At 40.6% G+C, this 21,850-nt stretch overlaps 1 protein-coding gene across 2 annotated transcripts in view; it reads left to right on the top strand.

The window, feature by feature from the left end:
• Positions 1-21,850, top strand: part of FSTL4 (follistatin like 4) — a 600,213-nt gene that overhangs the window by 569,966 nt on the left and 8,397 nt on the right. For both annotated transcript variants that reach the window (XM_075900372.1, XM_075900373.1), the window contains exons 9-14: positions 182-343; positions 1,512-1,646; positions 4,033-4,059; positions 10,201-10,319; positions 15,766-15,915; positions 16,541-16,648. In XM_075900372.1, coding sequence (XP_075756487.1) covers positions 182-343; positions 1,512-1,646; positions 4,033-4,059; positions 10,201-10,319; positions 15,766-15,915; positions 16,541-16,648 — 701 coding nt within the window. The remainder of the gene's footprint in view (positions 1-181; positions 344-1,511; positions 1,647-4,032; positions 4,060-10,200; positions 10,320-15,765; positions 15,916-16,540; positions 16,649-21,850) is intronic.

Raw genomic sequence — 21,850 nt, 5'->3', positions numbered from 1 at the left:
GTAATGATTTTTTTTCTACTCTGCAGTCTTAACTCTAGTTTATAATGGAAAAGAAAATGTTTATTTCATAATCCTTTTGATTAGGCTTTTCTACAACAGAGATCAAAGTCAGTGGTTTACAAAGCACAAAGAGATGACAACTGACACTTAGTGTAATGTCACCAATTCTTTATTTCCACAGTGCCGCCAGTGATTCGTGTATATCCCGAAACTCAGGCACAGGAACCTGGTATATCTGCAAGTCTCAAATGCCATGCTGAAGGCATTCCTAATCCCAGAATTTCCTGGCTAAAAAATGGCATTGATATCATGCCCAAACTATCCAAACAACTAACACTCTTAGGTAAGAATAGAATTCTGGTTAATATGCGTACTATAAAAAAGGAGTTAAATGGTTTATGTTGCACCTAAAAGTAGATGTTCTTTTTTTTTTCTGTCAGAAAAGTGTGAAAATTACAGTCCATGATCTCTGCTCTTTCTTTCTCGGTACGTCTACACAGCAGTGTTATTTCAGAATAAATGATGTTATTCCAAAATAACATAGTCGGTGTCTACACTACAAGCAGTAATTTCAACATCATGTCAAAATAATATCAAGCTAGGGGACTTCTTACTCTGACTCCTGGAACCCTTATTTTACAAGGAGTAAGAGAAGTCAGAGGAAGAGTGCTTTTTCTTGGACTTCTTGCTGCATAAACAGCACCAAAAGGCTAAATAAGCTTTAGCACTGCTGCATAGACATGCCCTTTATCTCTTTCTTCAGTGACACTGATTGGTATAAACAATAACATTCTTTTAAAATTAGCGTACCTGATTCTCCACTGCTTTGCCCATGATTTATATCAGAGTAAATCAGAAAGACAATATTTTACATTCATTTTGTACAGTTGTAAATGACTAGACAAGTCGGAAGTCTATTGAGAGTCAAGCTCTGACTCATGTGCCTCACTTTTCATCTTAACATCAGCACATGAAATTATTTCTCATGCTAATTTTAGCTCCTCATTTTCAAAAGCTAACAAAGGGCAGGATCATGTGTAAATTGTACTTGCAATACAAATATAAAGAAAAGGGACTTCACCCAACACAAAGAGACAGTTAAAAAGATACTTTAAATGCATTATACAAGAATAACAAAATAGACAGCATTATGTAGAAAACATTCACACCCTCTGCTAAAATGGTGAAAAATCAGATTTTCATTGATTTGACGAAAAAAGCTGTGCAGTATTTGTTTGATTCTGGGCAAAAGGGAATTTTGCAAATTTTTACTTGAGGAGTTGCATTCTCTTTGGTGTGGAATTTCATTATATTTCCTCGTGAGAAATCTGTATTTGACACTAGGGAAAGGAAACTTTTTCCATCCTTTACTGATTTGTAAACTCCTCAGAATCTCAGATTAAACATGGTAAAAACCATGTTTCAGAGGTAAAAACTTGTCACTTTGTAAGCCTCTTCAAGCTTCTTCTTAAACAGCTAAGAGGAACAGTTTATGGATGTCTCTGTTGCAGCAAATGGAAGTGAACTTCATATCAGTAGTGTTCGATATGAAGACACCGGTGCCTACACCTGCATTGCTAAAAATGAAGTGGGAGTGGATGAGGATATATCTTCTCTCTTCATCGAAGATTCTGCCAGAAAGACTCGTAAGCTTAATTTTTCCTTTATCTTTTTAGGAATCCACTATTTAGTTTTGTTCTAATTCTATGTGGTTTATTTGGAGTTATCACTTCCTCTCTTTCATTTTAATCAATGTGGACCTGAATGCATTTAATAGGAAATTTGCCTTAGTAAGGATTTCAATGATGAGGCATAACTTGAATGTAATCTGCTTTGTCTTCTTTTGTCCGCTAAATTAACCATCACATATTTTCAATTGCACTTCTGTCCTGGACTCACTCTACACAGTCTGTGGAACTTCCTTTAAAACTAGTGTGAAATCTGCCCACAGAGTGGCCACAGAATCACAAATCAGGCCCTATGTTGAAATATCACATGAGGTATGATAGAAGACTTATTGTATCACATCACTGACAGTCTTTTGTGTTAGGGTTGTGTTGAGATCTGCGCATAGATACTAGCGTTACTAAGGTAATACATTACTACTATTTTTGGCCATAAAAGAATACAATCAAAGATTTCTTCAAATGATTGCCTGACTTACTTAAAATTTTTTTTAAAAAGTCTGTTTGTAAAGACTTTTCCTTTTTCAAACCATTTCATATTCAAAATAGCCAAATATTTAGATGCCTAGAAGTGTGGTCTTTGAGATTATTTTAACTTGGGGGCTGTGTCTAGACTGACAAGTTTTTCCGCAAAAGCAATTGCTTTTGCGGAAAAACTTGCCAGCTGTCTACACTGGCCGCTTGAATTTCCGCAAGAACACTGACGATCTCATGTAAGAAATCAGTGCTTCTTGCAGAAATACTATGCTGCTCCCGTTCGGGCAAAAGTCCTTTTGTGCAAAAGCTTTTGCACAAAAGGGCAAGCCATTGTAGACAGCTTAGATTTGTTTTGCACAAAAAAGCCCCGATTGCGAAAATGGCGATCGGGGCTTTTTTGCACAAAAGCACGTCTACATTGGCACAGGCTCTTTTGCGCAAAGCGCTTTTGTGGAAAAGCGGCCATGCCAATCTAGACGCTCTTTTCCGCAAATGCTTTTAATGGAAAACTTTTCCGTTAAAAGCATTTCCGGAAAATCATGCCAGTCTAGACGTAGCCTTTTTTCGAAAAAAGTTCCCCTGTGTCTACTCTGCCACTGCATTCTTTCGAAAGTAAATCGAAATAATGCGGCAGTTTTTTCAGACACGGAAAACCTTGTTTTACGAGGAAGAATGCCTTTTTCTGAAAGTGTTCTTTCAAAAAAAGGCGCTATGTAACGCAAACTGTGCTTTTTCAAAAGAGAGCATCCAGACTGCCTAGGTGCTCTCTTTCAAAAAAGCGGCTTGATTTTTTAAAAGTATTGGTTGTAGTCTAGATGCTCTTTTTCGAAAAAGGCTTTTTCAAAAGTTTTGATTGCTTGAATTTTTTATTCTACCTATATCACATTGAAACGTAGCAAAATAGACTTTAAAAATATTAAAATATTATTTTCCATACCAAAAACAAATGTTTTGTCGTCCAAATTTTAGCCACCATTTTGGTTAGAGTGCAGCAGTGCTACATTAGCATTATACAACATGAAATTGCAATATCTGGAGAGCTGCTTGATTGTTGCTTTGGTGTAATTCTCCAGATTGCTTCTACATATGATGCTTCTGAAGGTCCTACAGATTATACATGCGTGTTGATATATTTAGGACTATGTGCAAACAGGAGTCTGCTCCTTAGATCACGTCCCAAAAATGTACTACATTCCAAATTGTCAACAATGGGTACACACATTCATGGCAGTACTTGGTTCATTGAGTAGAATAGTGTACTCTGTCTAATATCAGTCACTTCACTTGAACCCCTGAGCAAGAAATTATACTGAGTAGAAATTATATTATGATGAAAAACAATTTGAAATATTACAAGATGAAATTCTAGTATACCTAAGGAGGGTGATTGAATCCTAAATGAAAATATCGTATTGCTGCATAAAATTCCCAGAAGAAATACTGGAAAGCATTTAATTGGTATAACTGTTCTAGGCTTCAGAATTTTGCTTTAATGAAAATGTATGGGAATTCACTGTCTGTACTGTCCCCATCTTTACATTCAAGAGAACATTCCATATATTAAGGCTTGATCCTGCAGTCTTGGTGTAGGCAAAACTCATATTCAGTGTAACAAGATTTTTACCAGTGCAAGGACTGCTGAATGCTCCCACAAGGAAATGTTTGACTTTCGAAATGTCTATTTTTCCTGCTGTTTTATTCAATTTAAATACTTTGCCTGGATAAATGTTGTGAAGTTTTCAGAAATGAAACCATTTACTTAAAATCAGAGTGTTAATTCAGATAACTGCTACAATGAAAAATTTGACACTGTCTGTTTTTTTTCTTTTCTTGATTATTTTCTGGCTTTCCCAATTTTCTGATGCTGCAGTTGCAAACATACTGTGGCGAGAGGAAGGTACTGCAGTAAAGTTGTTTTGTTGTAGTGATAATGTGCTTGTCTGCTTCAATAATTCCATAACGGGCCATTCTCCACTGACTTGCCACTAACTTTATCAGCTCTTATGGTTGTCAGATTAAGTATCAGAGCAGCAGTTCAAAATAATAGATGTCACTTTTGTGAAGTAAATCCTGAACGTAATTCCTTAGATATTTTTTGCTATAAAATAATAAGTGATCGTGATGTAATTGAAATTCTTGATTTGGTAGTAACAATCACCAATGCAATTTAATATCAGATTCTTCACAAATATCAATAACTTAACGGAATTTCCAGAACAACTATGATCTCAATTTACTATAAATGAGGAAAGCTAGATTTATACTCAGTATGTTCCATTTTTTTAAACATGTGTTTCACACTGTGCATTGCCTGTTCTTTACAGTATGTACAAATGTTTATTATGTAAATCACGTCCATACCTGCTTATTATGTTCATATGTATTGGGTGAAACAATAGTTGTTGTTCCCTCCAATGCTTTAAATGGATGAGGGGCACAGGATGCCTCGTTTCTTCTTGTTTTAATTGGCAATTAAAACCTCTAATCTGGTCAGATTTATAGTGTGTCCTGCACAAGGTCAAATTTTCTGTAACTTGAAGGCTAAATTAGAGAAAAGGCTTCCTAAGTAGCTAATGCACTCAAGCCCAGTTAAGAGACACAGGTGGCCACAATCAGATTTGATTTTGTGTGTGCATGTACTGTAGTTATGTGCAAAAATGAGTATTGATATTCTAATTTGCACATGCAATAGCAGTAAATGAATATGGAAAAACATCTAAACAGATGTGTCCCAACTGGATATTGCACAATTTATCCACTCGCATATATAGTTATGGCAACTGCATGCACAAATGTGGACATTTGGCTCTGTGCACTTTGGAGCTACAGGTCACTTTCTTTATGCCTCTAAATCCTGAGGGCAAAGCCAAAGAAAAACAAAAAGTCCTAAGCCAAGTGAATGCAATAAGATCCTCTCTTCTCATTGGGTAACACACTGGGTATAAAATGGTCCTTGCACTGTCAACTGGTAGGATGGAAATATATGCTTTGCCTGAAGCCAGAAGGAAAGGATATTTGTGCCAGATATATTAAGGAAATTATTCAAGAACAATTTATTCATTGAGGAAGACTTGATCCATAATTTTAGTAGGCTAATAATATCTAGTCTTCCTTGTGTAGTAGCTGCACAAATTAAGCCTGAACCCAATGCAACACAAGTTTATGATGGGACCTAAAAATATATTTACATCCTTATAGTAGCTGTGGGGGATGGGCATTTTATAGTCTAGGGACCAATTTTGCCAGTGGATTGGAGGCACATGAACACCTAGAGTGTATTCACTGTTCCATTCCCCAGAATATATGTAACAGCAGCAGCTTTGAGGTCATTCCTAATGCCAGCGTCACTAGCTTCAGCAGATTGTCCTGAGATAGCTCTTCCCTATTTCTAACTCAGCACCAGCTACTGTGTAATACACAATTATGTGTTTCTTCACTGCTGAGCTTCATGTAAATTGCACTGTGGACATTTCAATTTGCTGTATTCCAGTGTATAGTTTGCCCAAATCTGAAATGGCTGTTGAATTAAATCAGTCACGCATTACCTATGTACTGGTACATAGTTGTTTATATACTTTTCATCCCATATTCTACCTAAAAGATCCATGAGGGATGAGATAACTGCATGAAAAAGCAGATGGAAAATTGTAGGAATAAAAGAATTAAAGGAACACATATGCATAAACTCAAATAATAGTTCTACTAAATATAGTGTAGTTACTGTAAACTGACCAGAATCAAACCTGCACATTTCAAAATTGAATTCCACCAATGCTAATGATAGCAGATTTATTATCAGAGTTCCTGAAATAAACTCAGCTGGTTTAGAATATGGTTATATAAATCTTTCCCTACATATTAGAAATAAAGTTGTAAAACATTTGATCTACAAATTCATTCTAGAGAAAGGAACCATTTTTATATAAAACTTGGCAAAGAGAAAAGGCTGGATGAGTGAGAGGTCTTTTTGTTTGTTTATTTTTACATATTGTCCTTGTTAAAATTAGAAGCTGGTGTTTTATTAAACATTATTAACCAAAGGATGATACAGTTGAGTCCATTAAGGTGATAATAGGGATGTAAATATCCATGGAAAATGTTAACCGGTTAAACTAATTATTTTTAATCCCCCTCGCAGCTCCCATTGGCTGGGAACAGTGTGCCACAGCCACTGGGAGCTGTGAGTGGGCAGGTAAATAAACATCTCGTGGCCAGCTAGTGGCTTCCCCTGAGAAGTCATGACCCAAAGTTTGAAAACCCCTGTTGTATTGCATGAAGCAAGCTTTTCACTGTAAAGTTTAAATAATTGCAGTTGATCATTGAAAGAGGGGTATATTTTCAAGTTTTCACAGAATATACGCAACTAAAACCCAGGAATTGAGTGCACATAGCATGCTAGGCCAGTTTCACATAGAATTGGAAGTATATGCAATGATTAGTACATGTGCATGTACTATGTAGTGAAAATAGTGGATGTAAGATGAGGTGGCTCAGATATAGAGTTCATTGTCATGATATTTTCAAAGTTGGAATAGTTTTCATTATGTCTGAGCCAAGGAAGGGCAGGGAGAGCACACTAATAATCATCAGTCATAAAAATGTATAGAAATTTAAACATGAAACCATAGGATATAAATGATTCAGTAGATTTGGTTTAGAATGAAGAAAACTATTACTGTACATGGATTCATACCAATTGGACCCTTAAGGTGCGTCTACACTACACCGATAGCTCGAAATAAGCTATGCAATTTGAACTACACAAATTCCATAGCTTATTTCGAATTAATTTTGAAATGACTGATTTTGAAATTTTGTGCTGTCTACACAGCATCAAATTTCAAAATAGAGCGCTATTCTGAAACATCCCTTAATCCTGATGGAATGAGGTTTACAGGGCTGTTGGAATAGCGCACCCATTATTTCAAAAAGCTATTTTGAAATATTGGGCACACTGTCAAGAAGTGGACTAGCTTCCAATACCCTGGAGTAGCGCTGCTGTTTAGACATATCCTCGTTGTGTGTAAGCCCTCAGGATTGTGGTGCATGTTTTTGATATGACAGTTGAATTCCAATGGTTAGTTAGTGAAAAGTAAGTTCAGTATGTAAAGGAGACTTGAAAATTATTGACCATAAGAGCATTTTAACTTAATACCATGTAAACCCTGAAAGAGTGTTATCTTCAACATCTTTTGCTAAAAGTAGTGCTTGGTCATGCTTCCATTGAAGTTAGATACAAAATTCACGGTGACTTTAGCGGAAGCAGATTCAGAACTGTAATGTTAAAACATGGGTAACTAAAGTAAATTGGAAGAGTATTTCTAAATCTGCACAGAACTGAAGGCATTATAAAGCAGTGTTTTTGCTATTAAAAGGTGAAATGTGCATTCATATTCTTAACCAAATCATCAAATAAAATAATACTAATAATGTGCATGCAGATAATAACAGGCATTTATCATAATTGCCATAATCTATTGCATGACTTTTCACTTTTTAAAATGAAACTTTTATTTTACATATGCAGATTCATTTGCTCATTGCACAAAGGGCCAACTTTTGGTCCCTGATATATACACTCAGTTCCCATTGAAATAAGTGAGAGTTATGTGTGTGCAGTCAGAGTAGATCTTTGTCTATAATGCTTCGGGAAAATGACCCAGTAAAGTATTTCAGGAAAATTAGTCTTTAGCATCTACCAAGCTACTTAGTCTTTAGGTAGGGCCTGAGAGGAAATTCAATATTTATGGTTTTTTTTTCTCAGAATGCATGATCCCTTACTGCGGCATCACCTTTAAGGATCACAGCTCCTGTATCTGCTTGATGCCTTAACTGGGGTATTTCTGTGGTATGGTTCAGAGGCTAATCTTAAAGCATCAGATTCTCAGTGCAGCAACAAACATATCAAAGCTAAAGTGTCTCTATATCAAGCCTGGGCAAAAGATAGCCTGTGAGCCGGATGCAGCCCACTAAGCCACTGGATCCAGACCACGAATTCAGCGGGAAGCTTCAGACAGACTCCCTACTTGCCCCACCTGCCCCACATGCCACTCAGAAAAGTGGCTGCTGGCCATTTGTGTTTCACAGCTGTGAGGGAGAAGGGGAGGAGAAGCTACATGAGCTGCTCCCACTCCCAGCACAATCCTATTGGCCGGTTTCTAGCCAATGGGAGCTCCCTGTTTGAAGAACAGGAAGCACACAAAGCACCATTCTCCCTTCCCCTCAGGCTCTTATTCAGAGATGCACATAGCCCCTGCAGTCTGTGCAGGGGTGAAGCAGGCAGGGAGGCTGCCTGATTAACTTGTTGGGCTGCTGGCTGGGGGTCACCCAAGTAAGTCTCCCAGCCAGAGCCTGTCTTTGGCACCCCACCCTACCTCCAACCCATGGCCCCTAGTCCTGCTCTCCCACCCCACATAAGCCAAACCCTCTGCCCCCCCTCTTGAACCCATACCCCCACCCAGAATCTGCACCCCAATCCCCTGCTCCAGGTCACAACCCAACCCCCTGTACCCCCTCCTGCAACCCAGTCCCTGCCCTAGGTCATAACACAAACCCCTATACCCCTCCTATATCCCAGCCCCCTGCCCTAGGTTATAACCCAAGCCCCTATACCCCTCCTGCACCCCAGTCCCCTGTTCAAGTCACAACTGCCTCCTTCACCCAAACTCCCTTCCAGACCCCAAATGCCCTCCTGCACCCTAAACCCTTATCCCAAGCTCCCTTCTGCACCCAACCTCCATTCCAGACCCCCATACCACGTCCAATAATATCATGGAAGAGTGTGGCCCTTGACCACTTTCCAAAATCTTGACGTGACCCTCCCCCATCAAAATTATTCCCCACCCTTGCTCTATATGCAGGTGAACTCGGAAGCCAGATATATATTTTATGAAATTGGCTAAATTTGCTAAAACTGTTAGCCCCAATCATATATAGTTTATATTATAAAAATAGCTAATGTTTTAGGCACCAATCCTGGAAGCACTGAAGACATGTAGAGTAATACTTTAGACATGAGTAGTCCTAATAGGATTTATAGATGCTAAGTGTTTGCAGGATCACTTATTTTCTATGGAGCAAATTTTAATAAAACCAAAATTCTTTGTCACCAGTGCCATGGAAGTTTGGCAGATAAGTACACTATCAACATTATCAGAGATAACAAAAGCGACTGAAAGAATTTATTTAGCAAGTGGTATAAAAATCTAAAGAATGTTGGGAACTTTCTGAGTAGAATATTTGAAAAGATTCCCACCACCATTTTATAAGATATGATTTACTACATTTGCATGTAGTTGAATAAGAAATAAACTATCAATATTGTAGAGCATTTCTGCTAAGCAGAAATGTTCAAATTATAATTGTACAACAGAAATCCACTGAGAAGCAAAAGCTCCTGGAATGCCCCAGTTTTGATAGAGGAGTGCTATTGCAATGCTGATATATTCCACATTTGTGAATTACAGTTTGCAAAATTTCAAAAATGTATTTGTTTTGGTGGCTATTTTTTACTCATGCAGGTGGTTTTAAAATACAAGGTGGATTTTTTAAAAAGTATTTCATGAAATAACCAAACAACGTTTTTATTTATCTTTACAATTTGTAAATTGCAAAATTTCAATTTAATTATAACTGCATGGCTTTGAGGAGTTATTTTGTTTTGTGTTTTAGCTGAAAGTTCCTTCTAAATCTCATAACAGTTAACAAGTTATTTCCCATGTAAATGAAAAGCGAAAGAAAGGCATGATTTGAAAAGGTTACAATGTCACACACATTCAAATTCTGATACAGATACAGTCATGGAAGACTTCAAGATTTGGTTACTGCTGCCACCAAAGCAATGTGTTTTTGAATGTGTCTGTACCTCCTTCCTCACACCCTTAAGTCCTCGTTTTGACATGAAGTTTGAATTTGTGAATGTACCAACTGCATCCAAATTACAAGTTCTTACGCAAAGTGACTTTTTGTTGTTCTTCCAGAAGAAAGTCTAGAAATGTGTGGGTTTTTTTTTAAATCTGCTTCTTTTTTTTCCTTAAAGGCCTAAGTGTGGGAAATATGTTTTATGTCTTTTCCAATGATGGGGTCACAATCATTCAGCCAAACGAATGTGAGATCCGAAGACATATCAAACCCAGCGAGAGGATTTTTACAAGTTATGTAAGTTATTCTTTTGTTTTGATATTTTTTTTTTTTTGTAAAGCAGGCCCATACACAAGAATTTCTGTGGGGGAAGGGTGGTGCTTTTTTTGTAAACGTGGACCACAAGGGTGGGAATGCACCCTATACGGTCCTCCACGTAAGCGTGGAAATCAGCCCTAGCCTTCCCCTGGCTGGTCAGAGCATGGGGGAAATAAGCACGGGCAGAACGCTGCTCCTGCCTTCCCATGGCCAGCAGAGCATGCTTACTTGGGAGACCATGGTGCTTTCGCACCCTTCCCACCTCCCTGTGTGCTTGCCTTAAAGTATCCAAATTGTCTGTCAGCTTCTGCTCCCTACATCTTGTGAAGAGGATATACAGTAAGAGGGGAAAATGATATTAACGAAGTGTCCAATTGTAGATGCGCAAAACAGGGATTTGTGGCCATGCAGAAGGTGAAGGAAGTTTAGCCTTGGAATCACAGGCTATGTCTAGACTGCAGGCTTCTTTTGAAAGATGCTCTTTCGAAAGCATCTTTCGAAAGAGCATCTTTCGAAAGATCGCGTCTAGACTGCAGGCGGATCTTTCGAAAGAAAAATCCGCTTTTTCGAAAGAGAGCACCCAGCGAGTCTGGATGCTCTCTTTCGAAGACGGCCTCTATACATTGAAGAACGCCTTCCTTCGAAAGAAGAACTTTCGAGGAAGGCGTTCTTCCTCGTGAAACGAGGTTTACCGCCGTCGAAAGAAAAGCCGCGTTCTTTCGAAATAATTTTGAAAGAACGCGGTTTGAGTCTGGACGCAGGGGAAGTTCTTTCGAAAAAAGGGTACGTTTTTCGAAAGAACCCCTGAGTGTGGACACGGCCACAGAGTGTGTGTGGGCCTGTCTTCCCAATATCCAGTACCTTGGTTTGACTTTTCCATCTGTGCCAAATGGATATGAAATGTGACCAAACAAGACCTGGGCCCCTAAGCAACTAAATCTCCCCAGCTGAGGGTCCTTATTGTGCCCCCCGCTAATATAGTCCTGGTATAAACGTTTTTGAGCCCTCCCACACACACATGCTTCAACCTTCAGGGGCTGGTCAGAGATTGGTAGACAGGGCATGGCATGCAGGCGCAGGACAGGGCATGCACCTGGAATAGTGCTGTGGTCTTGCAGATGACTGCTTGGGATATGAAGCTCAAGAATCAGGGAGCCACAACAAGCTGCTCTGTATCCCTGTGTCAATTGCACCCAAAAGATACTCAGGTTAGGGCCTAAATTTATGTATTGTCCCTCCACATTACTTGGTTCAGTCCAGTTCTTCAAGACCATAGAGGTGCTCAACTTCCAGTGCACATGCATTTCTCCAGCCCTGGTTCAGAGATTTTCAGTTAGCAGTGCCTATTCAGACCACGCTTGTGCCTTATGACTCCTTGTGCCAGATGCCAAAGCTATATCAGGGTGCACAGGTGCACCACCATCAATTCCTTCTCAGCTACCTCAGCCTGGGCTAGAGCTCAGCTAACTCTGCCTTGAGCATGCCTTGGCTTCTGTAATATTTCTATAGTGGTTCCATAGTTTTTATAGTTGGTTAGGTACATAGTGAGAGGATTGTTTTACTCTTCTTTCTCTTTGGGGAAACTTATTTTTTCCTTGTAGTACATGCCTGGCCATGTTTCAAACAGCCTTCCTCCTGCCAAAAGGCTGCTATATGTGCGAGCAGCACTCCCGCTTCTGTGTGTTCATTATTTTCAGGAGTCCAACATCTCCCAGAAGAGCAGTTTCTGCCTAGTGCTCAAGTCCAGGGCAAGGGAGATTTGAACTCAAATGGCTATTGAGGAAATTCCAGGGGTGGCTTAGAACAATTCATTATTCAGTGAGAGACACCTTAGTCAGATAGATGACAGCTCCTTTAAAAGTGAGGAACATCAGACTGTGCAGGTATTCCTTTCTGTCACCCAGCACAATCAATAACTATACCGACAGATGCATCACCATTGAGATGTGGAGCCCCCCTCAGTACCTGCATAATTAAAGGCAGGCGGACAACTAAAGAAACTAGGCTCCACCTCAAACTGATGGGCTGTGTCTAGACAGGCAAGTTTTTCTGAAAAATCATCTGCTTTTGCGGAAAAACTTGCCAGCTGTCTACACTGGCCGCTTGAATTTCCGGAAAAGCACTGACGAACTCATGTAAGATCGTCAGTGCTTTTCCAGAAATACTATGCTGCTCCCGTTTGGGCAAAACTCTTTTTCCAAAAGACTTTTGCACAAAAGGGCCAGTGTAGACAGCACAGTACTGTTTTCCACAAAAAAGCCCCGATCGCGAAAATAGCCATCGGGGCTTTTTTGCAGAAACCGCGTCTAGATTGGCCACGGACGCTTTTCCTCAAAAAGTGCTTTTGCGGAAAAGCATCCGTGCCAATCTAGACGTGCTTTTCCGAAAATGCTTTTAACGGAAAACTTTTCCGTTAAAAGCATTTTCGGAAAATCATGCCAGTGTAGACGTAGCCATGGAGTTTAGATCTGTTAGGAATTGTCTTAATTTCCTGCCTCTCTTAGGGCACATCTACATAGCAGTGTTATTTCAAAATAACAAAGTGAGCATCTATGCAGCAAGCCCATTAGTTTGGGCTTCTTTCTTCAAATTCTGTAACCCTCATTTGATGAGGAAAAATGCTAGCTCAGTACTATTTTGACAGGCATTTGCTGTGTAGACGTGCTATTTCAAAATAAGCTGTTTTGAAATATAAATTTTGAAATAGCTTATTCTGAAATAAGCGTGCAGTGTAGACATACCCATAAGGGGCAAATCAATCAAAGTCATGATAGATAATATATCCTGCATGTTCTATATTAAAAAAATAACAAGCAGCAGGAAGATCTCCCTCTCTGTGCCCTAAAGGCATGAAGCCATGGGACTGATGCATAGCTCATCAGATCTGAATCTCAGTAGTGTGAGGTATTCAAAACACCTCAGCCAATGTCCTCAATAGACCCCTCTTGCAGCACTACAGACACCCAAGTTCTCCCCAGAATATTGTGAAAACGAGCACTTCCAAAGATGGATTGCTTCACCAGCTCCAGCAACAGGCAGTGTCCTCTTTTCTGCTCAAGAGAAGGTTTGGGCCACCACTTCTTGCTTCTGTCTTGAGAAGAAATGACTGGTCCATATGTTTCCTCCAATGCTGCTGATATTATAGGTGATGAACAATATCACACAGGACAGAACCAGAGTTATCCCAATAGTGCTGACCTGGCTAAGACAAGCTTGGTACTTTTATCTGCTTCATCTATGTGTCTTACCATCATTCAAGCTCTCAACCTCGCAGAATGCTGGTCATGGGCTTCTTCCAAGTGGTTCTCTGCCTCAGGCATAGCTCAAGGGGTTAGACCCATCCTGCTCTACAGAAGTATAACAGGTATTACTGAACAGTAGAAAAAGGTCAACCTGCACTATTTACCTGCAGAAACTAAATAGATTTCTCCATTGGTGATGGTATTGCTGCCTTCTGCCTGATTTGGTGGCTCTTCCAGTCAGCCTGGATTGTTTGTTGGATCTAAAGTAATTAGGGTTAATAATTCACTTACAGATCCTTCTGGATGCACTATCAGCCTTTCATCTTCCTGTAGAAAGATTCCCTATATTTGCTTATCCGGTATCATGTGGGTTTATTAAGGGTCTGAGGAATCTCTGTCTGCAGATAAAATACCCCAGGCTGGGACCTCAATTGAGGGGGTGGACGTGATTCTTTTACTATAATAGTAATATTAATACAACCCCTAGTCTGGATGAAGTTATACCGATAGAAGTGCTGATAGCCTGTTCATTCCCTTTCTCAGACAGCAAGAAGCCATAACAGCATCCACAGCAGGGATATCACGTACACTGTGCTGGGATAACTAAAGTGATACAATGTTTGTGTTGAGACAAGGCCTAAGAACCACCGTTACACTGACAAAAACACACATGCATTCAAGTCCCCACATGTATCCACGCCACAAATACGCATTCAAATGAAGTAACCAGTAAGAAACAAAAAGTAATTAATGGCTAGCTAACCAATTAATTTTTGCAAGTTCACCCATTAGCGTGACACGTAATAACAAACACAGGGTACTATCCAGCTCTCACTGAAGCTAATGGCAGTTTTGTTGTAGGCCTCAATGGATGTAAGATCACGTCCAAGTTTATTTTAAAGCGTTTCTTAAAACTATTTGTTGTTCTGCTGTTGTATCCTCTCGCATGATAGTCACTTATACTTAATGTCAGATAAAGAAGACCATTGCTTTAAGGAACATAGCATGACCTGATGGTAAATACACCACACTGGGAGTCTGGAGACCTTGGTTCCATTTCCACCTTTCCCATAGACTCACTCTGGGCCCTTGGACCCAGATTTTCTGGTCTGCCAGGTTTCCATTTGCCGCAACATTGGTGCAATGGAGAATGAAGAGTTTGCATGGAGAATTTTGGCTTCCTGAGTCTTAAGTTGCATGTTTGCTACGGAATATTACCAGTGTCCACATATTAATGCCACAAGTCAGAACTCAATGAACCAAAAGACTTCTCAGCAGGTTAGATCCAGATGATTTGCAGCCCTTGTGCACCCACGAAGTGGTGCAGAGGGTTCAAAACAAGGATTTATCCCGCCAACCTTTACTCAACCAGGATTTAGCTATCAGAGCTTCAGATCCTCCACTAAATGATATTGTACTTTGTTAGGCACTTTGAGAGGCACCAACTGAAAAATGCTGTTATTGTTAGAATAAGTTACCAGTGATCAATAATAATTCACAAGATGGGAAGGAAAGCATCTGAAGAGAAAGCTGCACCAAAACAGGAGAAGGAACTACACAGAAAATATAGCAAAGGACAGATCCTGCTGGCTCTAAAGATGTGTAGTTCCACTCACTTCAACACACAGCTCAGATGTGAGTTAAATGAATAAAATTGGGCCCACACCATATGGTACTTTTATAAAATACAAGACTTTTCTAGGTTGGAGTTAAGGAGGGTATTGGACTCATCTTTTCTGCTGCTACTCTAAATGCACAAGAACCCGAGAGCACGATTCCCTAAACCTGACAACGAAGGCTAGAGGGACAATGTAGTGCAATAATTCCATTAAAACACAAATCACTGCGGTTTAAATCCAAACTGAGATTTATATAGCTAATAAATGTTGACAGCATTATAAGTCCTCTTGTACCAGGGGAAACTTCAAAAGATTCTGTTCTTTGAATATAAATGGGAACTCGCAGCAAGCTCCAGTTGCTTAATCTCGCTGGGATAGATAGTGTGCTACCTGATACAATAATTATTTCATGTTTTTCAGGTAAAATGTGTGTGTGAGGGGTAATAATTTAGGCATACTAGAGTCCCCACTGAGTTTTGTTCTATGATTCTGGGCTAAAGGGCAGGCTACGTAGAGCATTGCCCTGAACTCATACAAATTAAACCTATTCTTTTTCTCTTGCAGGAAGAGATCTGTCCTAGAGCTGAAGGTGAAGCTGCTCAGTCCTGCCTCTGGGCTTCAGCTGTCAATGTTAGAGACAAATATATTTATGTGACACAGCCTAAGCAAAACAGACTAATGATCATTGATATCCAGACACAAAAAGTCATGCAGGTACTTACCAGGAGAACTATTTATTCAGTGAGGGCAAAGAGCCTTTGATACACTAACAAATTAGGTCCCTACCCAGGGGATCGCTGACTTATCTTATGTGTTGGACAGATACATTGTTTTCTCTCATTCGGGTAAACTGCGTCATGTGCCATGCTATAACCTCATTCCCAAATAAACTGCTTTATGGCATGATTCTCATCGTCCTAGGAATACGTCTGCAGTCACATTTGCAGCTACCTAGATACATATTTCTGACTTACTGACTCAGTTTCTAACCTTAGTTATAACCAGATTGGAATGAATGGGATTGCCCAGGTGTAACTCTAGCAGAAATTGGCCCTTTATTTACTAAATAGAAGTTGCAGGATGGGATGGTGTATTGTCTATCTAGCTAGACCAGGGGATTGGGAAACAGGCTACTTACTCTCTGTTTCTGGCTCTGCCTCTGACTCACAATGTGCTACGTTTTCCGTGGATTACACAACTTGATGTTTCCCAGTGGATGGGTTAATGGATTCCATGGGAACATGCATAGTAATCTTTGTAAACAAATGTTAACAGAAATAATGTTCATAAGCCACCTTCATGTGACTAAATATGAATACAAATATTTGTTTATTTGAAGTCTATAGATGTTGACCCCCTACCAGCCAAATTACATTATGATAAATCACATGACCAAGTCTGGGTCCTTAGCTGGGGGAACATGCTGAAGTCCCATCCAACACTGCAGGTAAGTGTTGTATAAAGTTAGCACTTTATCTTCTCTTTCTTTTACCAGTGCCATTGGCTATTGATACCTCTTTCTGTCTTGAATTTAAGCCGATACATATTTACTGTGCATTATTTCTACGCCCACCTCTCTTACTGCTCAATTGGTTTTGAGCCATGGGTCAGGCACAAAACAGAGATGAGAGTCATGGGAGTGCATTGTTGCCACTGTCCATTTTGTTTTTAAGGCTGATGACAGAACCACATGCCTCAAGTGCATGCAGAACTACCTGACGTGGAAACCGAGAAAGAAACAAACAAAGCTCATAGTGATTTTTGTTGCATGATCAGAGCCTCCTATAAAGCAGATCTGGCCCAATGTGGATGCGAGACTGCTGAAAGTGTCAGGGCTAGAACCACCTCAGGCAGCTCATGACACAGAGCTGGATCCCTTGAAGCAGGGAGCAGATTTGGGGAGCACGGCATTGCCACTCAGACATTCATACATCCTGGGTATTCCCTTTTAGTATAACAGCCCATAGGGATCATTTCATCTGGGCTAGACTGCCCTCAGGCAGCTCTGATCTATGCCAACCCAACCCTAGAATAGCTGGTGAATAAGAAGCAGAACACCAACACAGAATATGTTCCACTTTTTTGAAGGAGGATGAGGTAAGAAGGTAAAGCATTTTGTGGTATTGTGCAGAAAGGGCACTACAGATTGAACCTCTCTAGTCCGGCACTTTCGTATCCAGCAACATCCGTTGTTGTCTGGAATTAATTTAGTTAGCTGGATGTCCACTTATCATGGGTATGGCCAACATTTCCGCAGTCTCATAAAGTTTATTTACAGCCACCGGTCCTAACTCTCAGTGTTCTCTACTGTTATTTAGTTCTAATTTACCCCTAAAGGTTTTCTAAGACCCCAGTAAGCTGTGGAAGTGTCGGTAATGCTGCTAGACAACACTGCCTTATTGTACGCCATACTGTAGTTTTATAGTTCCTTCAGAACAGTTTTGTCAAGCATGTGACTGCATCAGAACAAGCTCGTTTCTCCTCTTTAACATCAAAGAACGACAGTCTGTTCTTCAATTTTATGCAGTATGGGTCTATGGTTTCTGCTTGTCCTTTAAACTACTGCTTAAGGTCCTTTCTTGGATAGAGAACTGGTTAAAAGACAGGAAACAAAGGGTATGAATAAATGGTAAATTTTCCTAATGGAGAGGGGTAACTAGTGGTGTCCCCCAAGGGTCAGTCCTGGGACCAATCCTTTTCAACTTATTCATAAATGATCTAGAGAAAGGGGTAAGCAGTGAGGTGGTAAAGTTTGCGGATGATATTAAGCTGTTTAGTATAGTCAAGACAGAAGCAGACTGTAAGGGATTCCAACAAGATCTCACCAAACTGAGCAATTGGGCAACAAAATGGCAAATGAAATTTAATGTGGATAAGTGTAAAGTAATGCACATTGGGAAAAATAACTCCAACTATACGTACAGTATGATGGGGGCTAATTTGGCTACGACAAATCAGGAAAGAGATCTTGGAGTTATCGTGGATAGTTCTCTGAAAACTTCCACACAGTGTGCAGCAGCGGTCAAAAAGGCAAATAGGATGCTAGGAATTATTAAGAAAGGGATAGAAAATAAGACATAGAATATCTTACTGCCCTGTATAAAACTATGGTATGCCCACATTTTGAATACTGTGTTCAGATGTGGTCTCCTCACCTCAAAAAAGATATTTTGTCCTTGGAAAGGGTTCAGAAAAGGGCAACTAAAATGATTAGGGGTTTGGAGCGGGTCCCGTATGAAGAGAGGTTAAAGCGACTGGGACTTTTCAGTTTAGAAAAGAGGAGACTGAGGGGGGATATGATAGAAGTATATAAAATCATGAGTGGTGTGGAGAGGGCCGATAAAGAAAAGTTATTTATTAGTTCCCATAATAGAAGAACTAGAGGACACCAAATGAAATTAATGGGTAGCAGGTTTAAAACTAATAAAAGAAAGTTCTTCTTCACACAGCGTGTAGTCAACCTGTGGAACTCCTTGCCAGAGGAGGCTGTGAAGTCTAGGACTATAACAGAGTTTAAAGAGAAGCTAGATAATTTCATGGAGGTTAGGTCCATAAAAGGCTATTAGCCAGGGGATAAAATGGTGTCCCTGGCCTCTGTTTGTCAGAGGCTGGAGAAGGATGGCAGGAGACAAATCGCTTGATCATTGTTTTCGGTTCACCTTTGGTCTGACCCAGTACGGCCGTTCTTATGTTCTTATGCTTATTTTCTTTGAATTCTGCTGATTTTATTTCACTTCTTTCCCCAAAACTTGAGACTCTTTTGTGGACCAGTTATGGAGCACAATACAATAGTATTCCTCTCTTCTCAATCAAATATAAACCTTTAGCAGAGAAAGAGGTGGGTTGTGCACAGTTTCTGAGAATTATGTAGTTAGAGGCAAAAAAAGGAGTGATAATTGAAAGTATTCTGCAAGCTCAACCTCAAATACCTCTTTCTAAATAGAAAGATCAAACTGGTTTCCAAAGCAGCTCTCAAGAATAAAGGATACACCCAGACACTAGCACAAATTCTGCTTCAGACATACTAGTGCAAACATGGAATAAGTCCACGAACCTCCATGTAGTTACTCCACATTGATCCCGGGTTAACCTATAAAGGAACTGAGTCTTACACATCATTTTTCCAAGCCAGCACAAGACCTGAATTATACTCCTGCATAATAGCTATTTTCTGATACACATGGTCTAGAACTTTCTGGATCTATGAAACTCAGGCTTTCCCCTTTATACATCATTGCTAACAGCATACAGATCCGTAAGGGCTAGACTGAGAATTGGCGCCTAGTCCTGTGTTAGAAGCCATGTGCAGCAGTGCTGTTCTGGGAAGCAACTGAAACTCAGTGAGGCACTATTGTTTTTTTCCGCCACCTGTCTCCCACAATGTAGAAATAGTTAATGGCCTTGTCCAGCAGCAAACTACATCCCTCCTGCAACTGTTTGGCTACACTAGCCAGCATATCTGTGGGGCAGATGGTGGGCACCCTCACCCTCATCCCAGGTGCCACACAAGAGGTTGTGAAGGGGACTGCACTGTGGGTTCTCACTTCATCTTTGGCCCTCATGCAGTAGTGAAGCATTGGGCCACCTGCCAGCCCTTTATGTTCACTCTGAAATTATAGATGCTGTACTGAAGAAACGATCCAAGATTTTCACAAGAAGGGTTCCACAAAATAATAGTTACAAAGCGAGGAATCCTGACCTGGAGGCTCGAGTGAGACCAGAGATTTGGTTTTATTTTGACAACACCTTTTTTTTTTCATCTGATACACACCATAAAGTTAGTTAATCCATGTGGCTGCATTAGGTTTGCAATATTGGCCTCCTGGTTGGGTGAGCTGATATAGTGCTGTGCTAGTCTGCCTAGAGTTACACCAACAATACAGGACCTACTTTTCAGATGTGCCAAGCACCCACAGTATAGAAGTCAGTACACGTTTTGTGTGGGCAAAGCTCTCCTGAAATTAGAGTCCTAGGCTATGTCCACTCTGCAGTTATTTCTGAATGTGCTATTCCAGAACAGTTATTCCAAAATAGCTTATTTCGAAATAGCGCATCTATACTATAGGGAAGCCTCATAATTAGTCCGAGGCAGGCTTCCCAGCAGTGTAGACGTGCTCTCTCAATTTAGAGCCCCAGGAGGAATAACTTAGAATGGCCCCCGTGAAGGGCTATTTCGAAATAGCAGAAGTGGAGTATCTACACACACACCTTATTCCAAAATAGCTATTTCGGAATAGGCGTTATTCTTTGTAGAATGAGGTTTGCAGAAATCGGAATAAGTCCTCCTTTATTTTGAAATTATTTCAAAATAATGGAATTGCAGTGTAGACGCTCGCATTGTTATTTCAGAATAACAGCCGAATAATGAATGGCTTTTTCCGACGGCGGTAAACCTCATTTCATGAGGAATAAGCCCTTTTTTGAAAAAGCTTTTTCAGAAGAGGGTGTATGTAGACTGCTGCTATGTCGAAATAGCTCCTCAACAGGGCCGTTCTAAAGTTATTCTCTCCAGTACCTCCTGGGGCTCTAAGTCAAGATAGTGCGTCTGCCTGCCTCAGACTGATTTTAAGACTTTCCTGTAGTGTGGACACTCTATTTTGAAGTAAGCTTGTCCGGAAGATACCTTCTGGAAAAGCTTATTCCAAAAGAAGCTTGCAGTGTAGATTACCCGTGGTTCCCACATTTATGTGCGCCAGCACCAGCATTTTAAAACTACTCACATTCACCCCTGCTTAGAGCAGGGTCGGCAGCCTGAGGACTGCGAGGGAGCCCGACGCGGTGCTTTGGAGGCTTGAGCCCCGCCCCCACCGCAGCAGGCAGCCCACGCAGGCGCTTCAGTAGCCGGAGCAAACCCCACGCTGGTTGGGTCCAGCTGCGAGGTAGCAACAACCCCCTCTCCCACACACACAAAACAGCCATAGGGGGGCCCTTTGTGGTGCAGGAGCTGCGAGCCGGCAGGGGAGGGTCCCTCATGGCCGCTTCTGCCCCCCTGCACAAGCCCATTGGCCGGACCTGGACAATGGCAGCTGCGGGAACCTACCAATCCCCAAGCACATGGCCAGGCAGGTCCTGTGGGAGAAACAGGAGAGCAGCACGTCTCACTGGTAAGTGTCCAGCCCCCCCAGCTACTACCACTCCGATATCTTCACCCACAGAACTCTCCTCCCAGACCCTGCACCCCAATCCCCTGCCCTGAGGGGCAATCCAAACCCCTGGCCTGACCCCCCACCAGTAAAATGTCTGGTATTTTCAGTTTCTCAGCTGGAAAGCCACTTCGGACATTCTTCCCCTGCCATGTGGAAGGGAGTGTGAAATTTAAAGGTGCCATGGTATTTTTTTGGGGGGGGAGGGTACTTTTTTTGCTCAACATTTAGACATCCCCCCTTTTTATTAATGCAGAATTTTGTTTAAAAATGAATTACAATACAATTAAAATAAAAATTATCCAATTAAATTAAGTTTCTCTCAAATTTACCCAATTCATATTTAATATGAAAATAGCCTTCAATTTCATATTTGATGCCTTTTTTCTATTTTTTCTCCAATGGAGGGAGCTCACAAAATTGACATTCTTCCTCCTGCCATGGTGGGGATGGGGAGTGTGAGATTTAAAGGTGGCATTTTGGGGGGGGGTGCTTTTTTTGCTCAA

Source organism: Pelodiscus sinensis, chromosome 17 (genome assembly GCF_049634645.1).
Source record: "Pelodiscus sinensis isolate JC-2024 chromosome 17, ASM4963464v1, whole genome shotgun sequence".
Taxonomy (NCBI): Eukaryota; Metazoa; Chordata; order Testudines; family Trionychidae; genus Pelodiscus; species Pelodiscus sinensis.
Note: the sequence above shows the minus strand (reverse complement) of the source record. Positions and strands in the feature narration are given on the sequence as shown.